General features: G+C 42.6%; 2 protein-coding genes across 4 annotated transcripts in view; one reads left to right on the top strand and one right to left on the bottom strand.

Annotated features, from left to right (window-relative positions):
* Positions 1-3,630: 3,630 nt before the first annotated feature.
* Positions 3,631-10,585, bottom strand: GTF2H5 (general transcription factor IIH subunit 5). The gene is made up of 3 exons (XM_034765315.1): positions 10,460-10,585; positions 9,142-9,260; positions 3,631-4,389 (listed from the first exon to the last, which is right to left on the bottom strand). The coding sequence occupies exons 2-3, from the start codon at positions 9,174-9,176 to the stop codon at positions 4,209-4,211; spliced, it is 216 nt and encodes a 71-aa protein (XP_034621206.1). The 5' UTR covers positions 9,177-9,260; positions 10,460-10,585; the 3' UTR covers positions 3,631-4,208.
* Positions 10,575-13,581, top strand: part of SERAC1 (serine active site containing 1) — a 51,342-nt gene continuing 48,335 nt past the window's right edge. Inside the window, exon 1 of one of the 3 annotated variants that reach the window (XM_034765314.1) lies at positions 10,575-10,701. The gene's annotated coding sequence lies outside the window, so the exon portion shown is untranslated. The remainder of the gene's footprint in view (positions 10,702-13,581) is intronic. The other 2 variants (XM_034765311.1, XM_034765313.1) reach the window with 2 other exon arrangements.

Here is a 13,581-nt window from a genome sequence, read left to right on the forward strand (position 1 = left end):
TTTTTTAGTACAGATGTTAGATTTTTTTAATCCTAAAATCTCTCCTTGCAACTGATTAGCCACTTTCCCCCCCTTACTGTACCTGTAACTGGTATTTCTCTAATGGACAAAGGCCCAAATTTTTACAGGTATTTAGGTGTTACTCTGCTTATCACTGCAAAGCCTAAGTGATTTAGATGACTAAGTCCCATTTTCAAAATTGACTTAGGCTCCTAAGTGCCCAAGTCACTTATGAAAATAAGACTCAACCAATTAAATCACATAGGCCTCGTGGACCGCTCCCCACCTCCTATCTGCCCGCCCCCCGGGACTCCTGCCCCATCCAACCCCCCCGTTCCCTGATGGCCCCTCTGGGACCCCTGCCCTATCCACCGCCCCCCCCCGCTCCCTGTCCCCTGACTGCCCCTGAACCCCTGCTGCCCCATCCAACCCCTCCTCTCATTCCTGATGGCCCCCCTGCCCCATCCAACCACCCCTTCTCCCTGTCCCCTGACTGCCCTCTGCTGCCCCATCCAACCCCTCCTCTCATTCTTGATGGCCCCCCTGCCCCATCCAACCACCCCTTCTCCCTGTCCCCTGACTGCCCTCTGCCGCCCCATCCAACCACCCCTCCTTCCTGACTGGCCCCCGGGATCCCCGCCCCCATTCAACTCCGTTTCCCCCCTGACCACCATCCACACCCCCACCCCCTGATCACTACCCCGAACTCCTCTGCCCTCTATCCAACTCCCCCGTCCCCTTACCGCGCTGCCTAGAGCACCGGTGGTTGGCGGCGTTACAGCCACGCCACCTGGCTCGAGCCATGCCACGCTGCCGTCGCCACCGCCACTACGCAGCACAGAGCACTGGGTCAGGCCGGGTTCTGCAGCCAGAGGTGGCTCTATGTTTTTTGCTGCCCCAAGCATGGCAGTCAGGTGGCCTTCAGCGGCACGCCTGCGGGCGGTCTGCAGGTCATGTGGATTTGGCGGTGTTTCTGCGGGTGATCTGCGGGTCCCGTGCCTTTGGGCTGAACTGCCGCCGAAGCAGCGGGACTGGCGGACCTCCTGCAGGCATGCCACCAAAGGCTGCCTGACTGCCGCCCTCACGGCGACCGGCACGCCGCCCCAGGCACGCGCTTGGCACGCTGGTGCCTGGAGCCGCCCGTCTGCAACTGCGTTGCCCCAAGACCTCACAGCCCCGCCGCCCAGAGCATTGGGCTGGCGGTGGAGTGAGCTGAGGCTGCGGGCGAGGGGGAAAAGCGGGGGTGGGGCTGGGGGCTAGCTTCCCGGGCTAGGAGCTCAGGAGCCGGGCAGGACAGTCCCGTGGACCGGATGTGGCCCGCGGGCCGTAGTTTGCCCACCCCTGTTCTACAGCATTGGCTAACAAAACTATAGCCTTTTCTAGTGCAGACTAGTCATAAAGTTTGATAGCAGTTTAAATCACCCTGAAGATTTAAGGCCAATTCCAGACCTATAGGTCCCCCAGGCAGTGGAACTAGCATTGTTCTGTTTCACAGGATGGGATTGGAAATGAATGCAGAGAGTACACACCCAATGAGTGCAGACCTGCTCCACATCAGATCCCTGCGTAACAGTACTTAGGAGATGGGGCATGAGCTAATCCTGTGCTATATGAATCCTTCCATCTCCCTGCTCCCAGCAGTGAGGAGCCAGAAGAGCCTGCTTCAGCCTTTAAAGTGGGCTTTACAGAGTAGCTTTGTGGTCTGAGGGGAGCAGATTCTTCATCTCCTCCATGCAATTGGGTTAGTTGGGCCAAGCACTGAGCTGTAGATTTTGCCTTTGTTGTGGTTTAAGCAGTTTATTAATGTTGCATAGGTTCAGCTAAGCCTGGCCAGATAGTAAGAGGAGCGCTGAACTGATGTTTGCAGGGTTAGGAGGACTTCCAGCTTTAAAGGTCCAGACCAAGAAGTGTGTATGCTCAGCAAAGATTTTGGGGCAAAGGTTGTAAAAACTCCACACTTGTAAAAGCTGAAAACCAAATTGTTGTGTCTTTCCCTTTTTGCCCCTCTGAATTTCTTTGCCTATATTAAATGTAAGCACAAAGTTAATGCAATACTAAGTTTGTACAGTTAAACATCACAAAAAGCCAGGAACTGCAGAAAGTTCTTCAAAGACTCAAAAGGAAAATTACAAAGAATTTATGACACTAAATTCAGCATCAAGGTACAGAGGGGCTTAATGAGAGGCTGTTGAGAATCATTTAGACAGAGGGTGATCAAAATCTTGTTGGAAAACAATCTAGGATTTTAGTGAAAGAGCACTTGGCAGATTTAAATGGACTCTCCCTACAGGCATGGTAGAATTTCTTCCAGACTGTATCAAAGGAAAGAGATGTGGAAGAACTTCTGGATTTTAAGAGCATCTTACTGATTATCCGAAATATTCTTGCATTGCGGGAATAAATTTTACATGTCAGGTTAGCAGGACTAGCTTGAAGATTCAAGTGAAGACATGGACCTCAAGACAGGAGGCTAGGAACCAGAAATAGAATTCTTCCCTCCATACAGTTAGACATACCTGCAATCCATGATCATCTTGTTCATGACGGGGATAAAAGGAAAACATTCAATTTCTTTTTTAACCATCCAGTCAGGGAAGGAAGGAAATATGTGCAGACGGGTCTTTGAGCTCAAAACTGAGGCAGTATCCAATTGGCAGAGTAAGGGACAAAACCTGAGGAGTTTTGCATGCAATGGAGAAGCCAAAAGATCCAGAGTGGAGAACTGGTGTTTGTTCACTGGGAATTGAAATAGTGCTGGGAAGAAAGTCCAGGCTCTTAGAGAACTGAATTTCTGCACAGCCCACCACCAAATAGATCTATTTTTCCCACAATATGAGCAACCCTCAGAGAAGTGAAATATTTCTCTGATCAGAGGAACCACAAGCTTGACTCAGAGAGGAACCTGAAATTCTTGGTGCCTCCTAGACAGTCCTATTAATCTGTTGATACCACTGGTGAACTGGCTAGCCAGACTTATAGTGGTTTATCCACACAAGTACAAAAGTGCCTTTATTGCAGCTCTTTGTTCAAGAACATTTATGTGGAATTTTAATTTAGAGTGGGCTGGTACCTGGAAAAAAAACCTAAATTAATCTGACATTCATTGGAAAAACAAAAGAGAAAAAGCAAAAATCATAGGCTTTCTATAAAAAACCTTCCACGCATTTTTCTAACAGATCTTGGGAGCTGACATTGCCCTTAACTTGGAGAGAGGATTTTGAGAAGCAATCATCCTCGAGCAAATCTCACTGAATCACAGAGATGTAGAAGTTTTGCAGTAAGGAATATCTTTTCTCTTTTCAGGTTAAGGAATATCAACTTTCACAATATTCTTAAGTAGACAGAGTGCTTATTTATTTTAACCTCCTATTTATGCACTTTATTGTAGAGAGATGTTAACTCCTTTTAGGTGAATTTGCTACATGTTCCAGTGCTATTTGACCACCACTTACAGGCATATTTCTCCTTCCTATTTGTTGTTGCTGGTATTCAGTTCAGCAACCATTTAAATCTAATAACAATCATTGGTGTATTTTGTTTTTCATACAAATATTTTAATTAAAAAATACAGAACTATGAATTAGGTAACTGTCAATGCTATGCTAGCAAATAATTAATTGGTAAACAAAGTTTAACAAACTGAGGGGAAAACATTTTATTTATTTTTGGTGCATCAAATATTTTAAAAATAAAAGCTAAGTATTCCATGTCATCATGCACTCAACTTACTTAGGGTGTTTCATCAGTCACACAAAGTAACATTTTAATACAGATGGTTTAATCAGAGTCAATTATACGATAACCTGCTCTAATCTCACCTGCAGGAATGTGAAACACACACGATATTCTAAGGAAATGCTGATAAATAAGACACCGTTACCCTCTGTTTTTAAGATAATGTAATTTGACAAGAAAAGAAATGGAGGAGGCTAAAGGAAAACAAATATGGTATTTTTATACCAAGCATCAGAAAATCCTCTAGACTAGCAAACTCTGAAAGGTATCCTGCTTTTCAAGTCTCTCTCAAAATGGCAAAAATCAAAGCCAATTCAAAAGTATTTAGTGTATGGAAACAATCCATTTTGTTACAATAACCACTTCTCTCTAAGACTCCCTAATCAGTCACGCAGAGAATGAACAATAAAACTCTTTTGATTCCATGTATGTTGCTTGCAATTTTGGAATAGTCAATTCACTTTCTAGTCTTTTTACTTTTGTGTAATAGGAAAAGAGTTCTGGTCCATTAACTCGCCCACTCTCTCCTGCAGGAAGTTAACCAACTCAGCTAACACAAAAACATGCGTTTCATCCAGGTCTTGTATGATGAACTTCTTCCCCAGGGCATTTGATTCATCCAAATATAGCAGGAACTGCTTCATGGCTGGGTCGCTGTAGAGACAAACATGAACCAGAATCCATATTATTGTCTCATGACATGATACAGCAACACAGCAGTAAGTAAAACAACTTTGGAATAATGGAACGTGAAAACTGCTTCCTGAGCAGCATCCTCATTTTCAACAGTTCTTTGTTGCCTACATCCATCATCTTAGAAACGCTTTCCTAAAAGTTATTCTTAAGCAATAGTGACCCTTTTGGAGTACTTTACAAATTAAACTGTGACCAGCTAAAAGGGCCCAAGAGGAAGAAAACTGGTTGCCTGACTTGCAGAGAATACTTGGTGATTCTATTGGTATTATAAAATACTTTTTCAGTAAAATATGAACAATGATTTTAAGGTTCATTTGTCTTTTCTTAACACTTATAATATCCTCAGTTTACATATTTTTGTTCTAGCCTGATTTAGCTATAAATAGTATAGACAAAGCCAAGGCCCTTTGCTTTCAGTATTGATTTTGTTTAAAATTTCCTGGGAATTTTGGTGTTTATTACAAAAATTAAAAACATGGATGAAAATCAGCACAAAAAATTAACTTCACAGTTGTCCAAGTAAATATCAGGTTAGTACTGGGCAATGGGAGGACAGAAAAAAAGCAAAAAATACAGAAAAGTAAGAGTATTGAAAGTAAAAGCAATTTAATGCTGTGGTTTATTTCATGCACTGTACATATGTATGTGCATGCGTGTATATGTGTCTTGCACTACACTGTCTTTAACAAAAACAACAAGGAGTCTGGTGGCACCTTAAAGACTAACAGATTTATTTGGGCATAAGCTATGCATCCGAAGAAGTGAGGTTTTTACTCACGAAAGCTTATGCCCAAATAAATCTGTTAGTCTTTAAGGTGCCACCAGACTCCTTGTTGTTTTTGTAGATACAGACTAACACGGCTACCCCCTGATACTGTCTTTAACAGATAGCCTTGCATTTACACTTAGACCAATTTATTATTAGCATAAACATTTACCCAATGTACTGGATTTTCTTAACAATCCATTTTTTCATATACTTGAGTGATCCAAAATGTGGATGAAAATGGGTAAAAACTGTATAATAGCCTTTGTAAAACCTGAGAATGTTTCTATAAAAACTGGAAATGAAGGGCCCTAAGTACAGTATAACATGAAGTAGTATTGTACCTGAAGCACAAAATGGAGTTTAAGAGTTTCTCAGTAAATCCTTAATTATCCAATATTTTATATTTGACAAAACTTTGTGGGGTTTTTTGGTAGTGTTTTAAAGTTAATTTTTCAATACCTTACCTAGCTCCTCTGGGGCTCTCAGATTTTATTTAAATGCAATTAGTTAAAGGGTCAGTGTTAAAAAATATTTATTGAGCTGAGGTGTAGGTAACAACATAAGAAGGGCAATCTTTACAATGATCACATTACAAAGTGACTAGATAATTTAAAATTAGACTTTTGATAAGTGCTGTGTTCCACTGATATATTTAGTAGTTTCGACTTGACAGCAATATATAAATAAATCAGTGGAACACCGCACTTATTTAATAATATATATATATATATATATATATATATATTTATTTTACACAAGTCAGGAAAAGTATGTTCTTCAGTGAAATTATGCATTTTTAAACTAATCTCTGGATTCTGGCAACTGGAATGTTCTGGTGCAGCAGTCAATGCTGGAAGAGTAGATGTCAGAACTAAGGGGCTCAGAATCTTTTAGTAGAAACCATTATTTATATTAGAAACTATATTATCTGACAGAAAGGAGGAAATAAGATTTAGCAAGTTCTGCAATTGATATTAGTACCAGTTACCATATTTCCAAGACCTTCTACGGGGGAAAATAAAACAACCCACACATTTGGGTGAACTGTGTACCACAAAATTAAGGTAACTTTTTACACAATGTAGAAATCCTTTTAGATATTGGCCTCAAACACATAGAAGCATGACTGGAGTGAGGAAAGAAGTTTGCAAGAGAGAATAATTCTGAAGCCAGAAAAGTGAAAAAGCCTCTAAGTTAAAGCTCATCTAAAGAGGTTACACTAATTTGCATTGGCATGTCTGGAAAGAAACTTAAGATTATATAAAATAGAGGGTGGAAAAATTGAACACCCTAAGTGCTTCTTTATATATTATTTATCATTCCTCCATAACCAGTTGTCTTCCTTTTGAACTTCATCCAACGGCAGGTTACCGATCCAAACTGCTAGTGCCAGATAATTATTAGCATTTGCTTGCTTGCTGTTTATTGATCTGTTGGAAATGAGTTAGTAGTCTCAGGCCAGATCTCATGGGACATATGTCCACATCATCACAAAACCATCACAGTTGGCATTAATTGGAGCCCTTCTGATAGTTATAGCAGAAAGGCTTTACCCATTTAGTACATGAAGACCTAACTATATTCTAATCCTTGATGTGGTCCCTCCGGAACAGGGCTTAGCATGCACATTAAAAGGGTGGGGAAGCTTGCAACTGCAGTGCCTTGCCAAATTGTCCTTTGATCTGTTTATAGATACAAAATTCAAACATTTTTTGTTGTTTTTAACTGATCACTTCAGTTTCCAGTGCTGTTCATCTGGCACCTTTCACAAGTTCTAAAAATTAATCTGAAAAAAATATTAAGGAAGTAGATTCCCTTACAAAAGTTCTATGACTTCTGCTAGCACAGAATTTCATGCATACTCCCTGAGCTGGCTGTGAGCAGCAAGACAGCAACTGGCAAAGCTTGTCCAGCTAGCTTTGTGGAAATAGTGGATGGGCATTGTTTAGCAGCACAATAAACACTGTAAGTCAGGGGTTCTCACACTTCATTGCACCGTGACCCCCTTCTGATAACAAAAATTACTTCACGACCCCAGGAGGGGGGACCGAAGCCTGAGCCTCACCGCTCTGGGCAGGGGGGCCAAAGCTGATGCTCAAGCAACCTGAACCCTGCTGCCCAGGGCTTTGGCCCTGTCCCTGGGCAGTGGGGCTTGGGCTTCAGCCCTGGGTCCCAGCAAGTCTAAGCCAACCCTGGTGACTCCATTCAAAGCAGGCTGTGACCCACTTTGGGGTCCCGACCCACAGTTTGAGAACCACTGCTTTAGGTTCAAATCCTTCTTGGACTTATAAATATTGATAAGAGCAGCTAAGTGATGGGATTTTCATATCTATCACACCTGAGAGCAGCTGGGACGCTGGGAGTCTGGCAATGAACGTGTACAGGAGTGGAATGCAGACAAGTCACACCAGCAACTGCTATGCTACTCTCATACTTCTTCCACATTAATATTAGGCAGGGCTGTTAGCATGGAACTAATGTGTGAATAGACAAGCAAATGCTAGGAGTGTCTATATAAAAGGCAAACATTTTTAAATGTTTTGCTCCCATTTGTCTGAGACGCTTTAATTTCTTGTCATGGCCTGTTAGCTGAAGATAAACCTGTTGGCATAGTTCACCATAATAGCTCAAGACGATTTAATTACATGGTCACTAGCCTCAATTTTCTCTGACTTTTCTATTTTATTAGTCTTCACTAAAACTATAACAAGCTCTTTGCCTGATTTGCTTGAAAGCAGAAATAACTATATTATAGGGATCAGCACTACATGTAGGTTGAAAGACCCTCCCCTCGCTATATCTCCCACACATCTTTCCTCTGTCCCACCCTTTCACCTTCTCCTGCTGACTAGATTTTTACTCCTAAGGAAAACAATTCTTTCAGAGAATAGAGAGTTTAAGTACATATACAACAAATACTTTTATGAAAAAGCAAGGACAGTTTGAAATATTACCGGAAAGAGTTAAAAGGAGAGAATGTAGCAAGTGTTGGAATAATGCCATGAAGCAGCTTGAAGATATTTGTTAACACAGTGCAGTATGCTACTTGGTATTTTACAGTATAACTATGGCTCACTGCTTTCTAATATTGGGTCACCATATTTAATTTCACAAAATACTAACAGTTTTTGGTTGTCTTGGTTACTTAAGGCCAAATTCTCTCAAAGGCAACACTCTCGGTCACTTCAATGGGTGCAGAATCAGGCCCTAACGGACAAATCCTCAGAAGCATTGTGAACACTTCACACCTTATCACTGTGAACTCACTGTGAATAAGTAGTCCAGGGAGGATCACCCTGGCGCTGTCCTGACAGTGGTCTAGAACTACTATACTACAGACCCCAGTGTGGATGCAGTGTATACCAAAAGGAGTTTTTCCTGCTGGCGTAGGAACACTACCTCCCTTACCAACAACAGTCTTCTGTCAGCTTGGCTGCATCTACACTTAACGTTTTCTCAGAATAGCTACATCTCTAGAGGTGTGGATTTCCCACCCACTCTTGACTAAGACAGCTCTGCTGGTATAAGTTTTAAGTATAACATAACACATAGTAGAAGGCATGTATGGAGTACAACCAAGATCATGGCCATGAAGTGGATGTCACAAATCCTGACTTGTGTTATCTACATTTTGGGGATAATTGAGGGTCTGGCTCTTATTTAGAATTTAATGGCAACGGTTTAGATTATGTGGCATACAATTACTGTATAGAACGCAATAATTTACAGACTAAATAAAATTCACTTTTCTAGATTATAAACTGCAAACAGGTGCATACTGGTCTAAGCAGAATTTGTGCAGGACTTCTATTCAGTGGGATAGAAGGGGGAGAAAAGATGAAGGGAGTGAGGGTTCTATATGTTCTGTAAAGTGTCTAGAATGTTTTAGGCACTAAACAAATAAGAAATGTGTTCAGCTGAAATTCAGCTTAACTACTAACCATTCTATAAGAACACCCTTCAGGACATTCACCATCTTCTCAACACACTTAGAAAACCCAGATGTGGCAGATAATGAAAACAGATCTTGCTTTGGGTTATGCTTGGAACCAGAGAGAAACTGAAAAGAGGGGAAAAAAAATAATGTAACAGATTTTTCATTGACCAAAATGGCCATTAAAATTTGGCCCTGTATACTTTTAAGTCACTGTAAAATTAGTAAAATGCCATGAAAATGTAAACAAAAACCTACATACATTAATAAAGCCTAGCCTGCATATTAATCTTAGTCTTAGAGAAGATAGTCACATTTTCAATATATACATTTTTCAATAATACCACAAATGAGGAGGAGGCTGTTCATACATTACAGTAATGGAACAAACACCTCTACCCCAATATAACGCGACCCAATATAACACAAATTCGGATATAACGCGGTAAAGCAGTGCTCTGGGCGGACGGGGGCTGCGCACTCCGGCGGATCAAAGCAAGTTCGATATAATGCGGTTTCACCTATAACATGGTATGATTTTTTTTGGCTCCTGAGGACAGCATTATATCGAGGTAGAGGTGTACAGAATCTTCTAGTTTATAAAGAATTACAGAGATTATTTAAATTAATCATACAAAGAATGCACATAGTGATGTTGAATATCATAAGTAGTGCTTCTGGGTTTCTTCAGGGTTATTCATTTAATTTCAGGGTTTATTTTTAGTAGTTTAAGTTGTACATAGATTCCCCCCCCCAAAAAAATGGGGGGGGGGGTTTGAGCTCTTTTAGTATATACTGTAACAATTATATATATATGTTACCCATTACAGCAGTATATACTGCCAGGAGCAATCTCTCTGTACTGTTTGCTAGTGGCTGTAATGCAGTACCCCTGACAATAGCAGGACAAGACTGAAGCGCATCAGGGAACCAGCGGGGCGCACCAGCAGGGTCTGCAGGCACCACTGAGCGTCCAGCAGGTGAGTGGCTGTAGAAATTCCCCCCCCCCCATTGCTCCCCGCAGACAAGCCCCTAGCTACCAAGTGACCATTCTGGCGATAACGGGACCAAGCCCCTGTCACGCGTTGTGCAGCGGGCGGGTCTGTCGGTTGCAGCCGCAGGGCAGCGACCCGGCTCAGGGGGGCCATGCCAGGGCTGAGCTGATGCGGGGGGGGAGAGGGGCAGGTGAGGTAGATGCGGCTGCGCACGGCCCGGCAGAGGGGGAGGGGGACTGAGGGCAGCACCGCAGCGGGGCCCCACTGCGCGAGGGGCAGCAGCGGGGGTGAGTGACGCCCGCTCCTATTCGCGCTCCCCCCGCCACCGACCTGCGGTTTCCCTGACGACGGAGCAACCGGCTCCGAGCCCGACAGGCGCGCGAGTTCTAAGGAGAGAACCGACCGCCGACAACGCCAAAGCAGCCGTGCGCATGCGCGGCCGGCATGGCTCTCTTCCTGCCCCGCCCCTGGCGCTAAACGGGGATTGGGTGAGGCCCGTCTTGCGTGTTGACGACACACGGGTACGTCGTTGACAGCTGTCGGGAGCCGGGAGAGAGGCGGCAGCGGGGCAGGTAACGGGGGCCGGGGGGCGTGAGCGCGCCTGGGGGGCGGCGCTGTTGGCCCAGCCACGTGTGGGGAGCGACTCTGGCAGCCCCTGTGTTGGGGCGCTGCCTGGGGCGCTGCGGGGCTCTGGGCTGGGGGAGGCAGGGCTGCAGGGGGGCGGGGCAGGGTAATGTCGAGGTGTAATGAGACAGGCCTGAAAAGAACATGAAGAGCAGCTAGAAAAAAGATTAAAACAAACCGCAAACAAAAATTTAAACTGCAACGGCAGTGGGAAGCCTGCCAAACTGTCAGGGGGGCCGCTGGATGGTCAGGGTGCCGAAGGCGCACTCAGGGAAGACAAGGCTGTTGTGGAGAAGCTAAATGAAGTTTTTGCAATGGGCTCCCAGGGCGATCTTGGCAATTACAGGCCGGTAAGCCTAACTTCAGTACCAGGCAAATTGGTTGGAACTAGAACAGAATTATTCGACACATAGAAGAACATAGGATGTTGGGAGTCAACATGGCTTTTGGAAAAGGGACTCATGCCTCATCAATTTATTAGCATTCTTTGAGGGTATCAGCAGGCGTGTGGACAAGGGTGATGGACAGTCAATGTAGCATAACTGAACTTTCAGAAAACCTTTGACAAGGTACCATACCAAAGGCTCTTAAGCAAGGTAAGCAGTCGTGGGATAAGGGAAGGCCCTGGTTAAAAAGATAGGAACAAACGATAAGAATAAATAGTTAGTTTTCACAATAGAAAGAGAGATAAATAGCACTCTCCTTCCCCCCTCACCCCAAAGGGTCTCTGCTGGGACCAGTGCTATTCAACATATTCATAAATGATCTGGAAAAGGGAGCGAACAGTGAGGTGGCAAAATTTGCAGATGATAAAAAAAATTACTAAAGATAATTAAGTCCAAAGCTGATTGCAAAGAGTTACAAGGGCATCTCACAAAACTGGGTGACTGTGCAACACAATGGCAGATGAACTTCAATGTTGATAAATGCAAAATAATGCATATTGGAAAACATAATCACAACTACGTGTATAATACAAAATGTTGTGGTCCAAATTAGTTTTCACCTTTCAAGAAAGAGATCTTGAAGTCATCATGGATAGTTTTCAGAAAACGTCTGCCCATTGTGTAGAGGCAGTCAAAAAAGCGAACAGAATGTTATGAACAATTAGGGTAAGGTTATTAATAAGAAGACAGAAATATAATATTGACATTATATATATCCATGGTACACCCATACCTTGAATCTTATGTGCAGTTCTGTTTGCCCCAACTCAAAGATATATTCAAATTGGAAAAAATTCAGAGAAGAGCAACAAAAATGATGAGGACTATGGAACAACTTCCATATGAGGAGAGAGAAAAAAAGACTTGGACTGTTCAGCTTAGAAAAGAGACAGCCAAGGGGGGATCTGATAGAGGTTTATAAAATCATGAATGAGATGGAGAAAGTGAATAAGAAAGTGTTATGTACCCCTTCAGATAACACAACTAGGGGTCTCCTGATGAATTAACAGGCAGCAAGTTTAAAACAAACATAGGGAAGTATTTCTTCACACAGTTCATAGTCCCAACCTGTGGAACTCATTGCCTGCCCCCCCCCTTTGTATGTCGTCTTTAAAATGTCTGGTTGTTCCCTCTGTGGTGTTGTGACATCTGGATGTTTCATAGTTATAAAATTGTCTGAGACTAATGCTTCTTCCTCCCTGCAGCCCAAGAGCATGATCCCAGAGATTCTGGAATTCTCCTGATTTCAGTGGTAAACTGTTAGGACCCCAAATAACTTTGGCAAAGGGAGTGTTGTCTTATCATAATATCATGTTTGTCCTAAATTCCAACAGTTGACAGCCCTAAACCCTGTGGTGAAAACAGGCAGAATGCTAACTATACTAGAGTAACAACTTGTTCTTCTTCTTGAAGAAGAGTTCTGTGGAGCTCAAAAGCTTCTCTCTCTCACCCACAGAAGTTTGTTCAATTAAAGATATTGCCTCACCCACCTTGTTTTTCTTGTTCTTCTGAGCTCTTACGCAGTATTGCCCCTTAGGGGACTGATACAAGGCCCACTGAAGACAAAGGAATGTCATTGACTTTGGCCTTGTGTTTTAAAATGAAATTTCTGATGATTGCAGGGAACTGCAGTGTTTTCTGTTACAGATTAGTGTGCTTACTGCAATTACAGACTATGATCAAGTAGTATTATAAAAATCTTTCTGAAAGGAAGATTAGACCATAAACTTGATCGTGTCTCCAGAGACACAATATAAAGGCAGTACCTTTCATAATGCAGTGCATCTTTTTCTTAACCTCTTAATTCTTAATAACCACTCAAGTAGCATGTTCTACCTATGGTCATAAAGAATCCATGAATGAAGAGTTTATACACACTACCGTTGATTAGGTTGGATGTTTTTAAAAATAAAAATAGAAAACAAAAATTCCCCAAAGGGACCAGTTGTGGTGCCATTGGGATATTTCACTGTGTGTTGTCTATTTTGTTGAGGCAGCTGGGGAATAAACATTGGACCTAACTTGACGGTGTTCCTCTGTAAATGGAGTTATCTTCTGGAGTCCAAGGACATATTTATTTTCCTAACAGTTCTGTACTTCATCTGTTCTATATTAAATAAGTGGTAATCACTTTAAATAAACAAATCCATGTACAACATGATGGGAAGGGCCATGTATTCTCAGATTTTGAGCTTTGTTAGTCCTGCAGCTTCTTTGTTAAATGAAGAGATATAACGTAACTCTTATAAAGAAAATAATCACATCCCTGTATTGCAAAATTAGACCTTGATCCTGCAAGTACTGGCATGTGAGAAGTCCCATTGAACTAGTTACTCATGTGCATGAATATTTTTATGATCAGTGCTTTAGGGACTGATCTTG

Source organism: Trachemys scripta, chromosome 3, assembly GCF_013100865.1.
Source record: "Trachemys scripta elegans isolate TJP31775 chromosome 3, CAS_Tse_1.0, whole genome shotgun sequence".
NCBI classification, from domain to species: Eukaryota; Metazoa; Chordata; order Testudines; family Emydidae; genus Trachemys; species Trachemys scripta.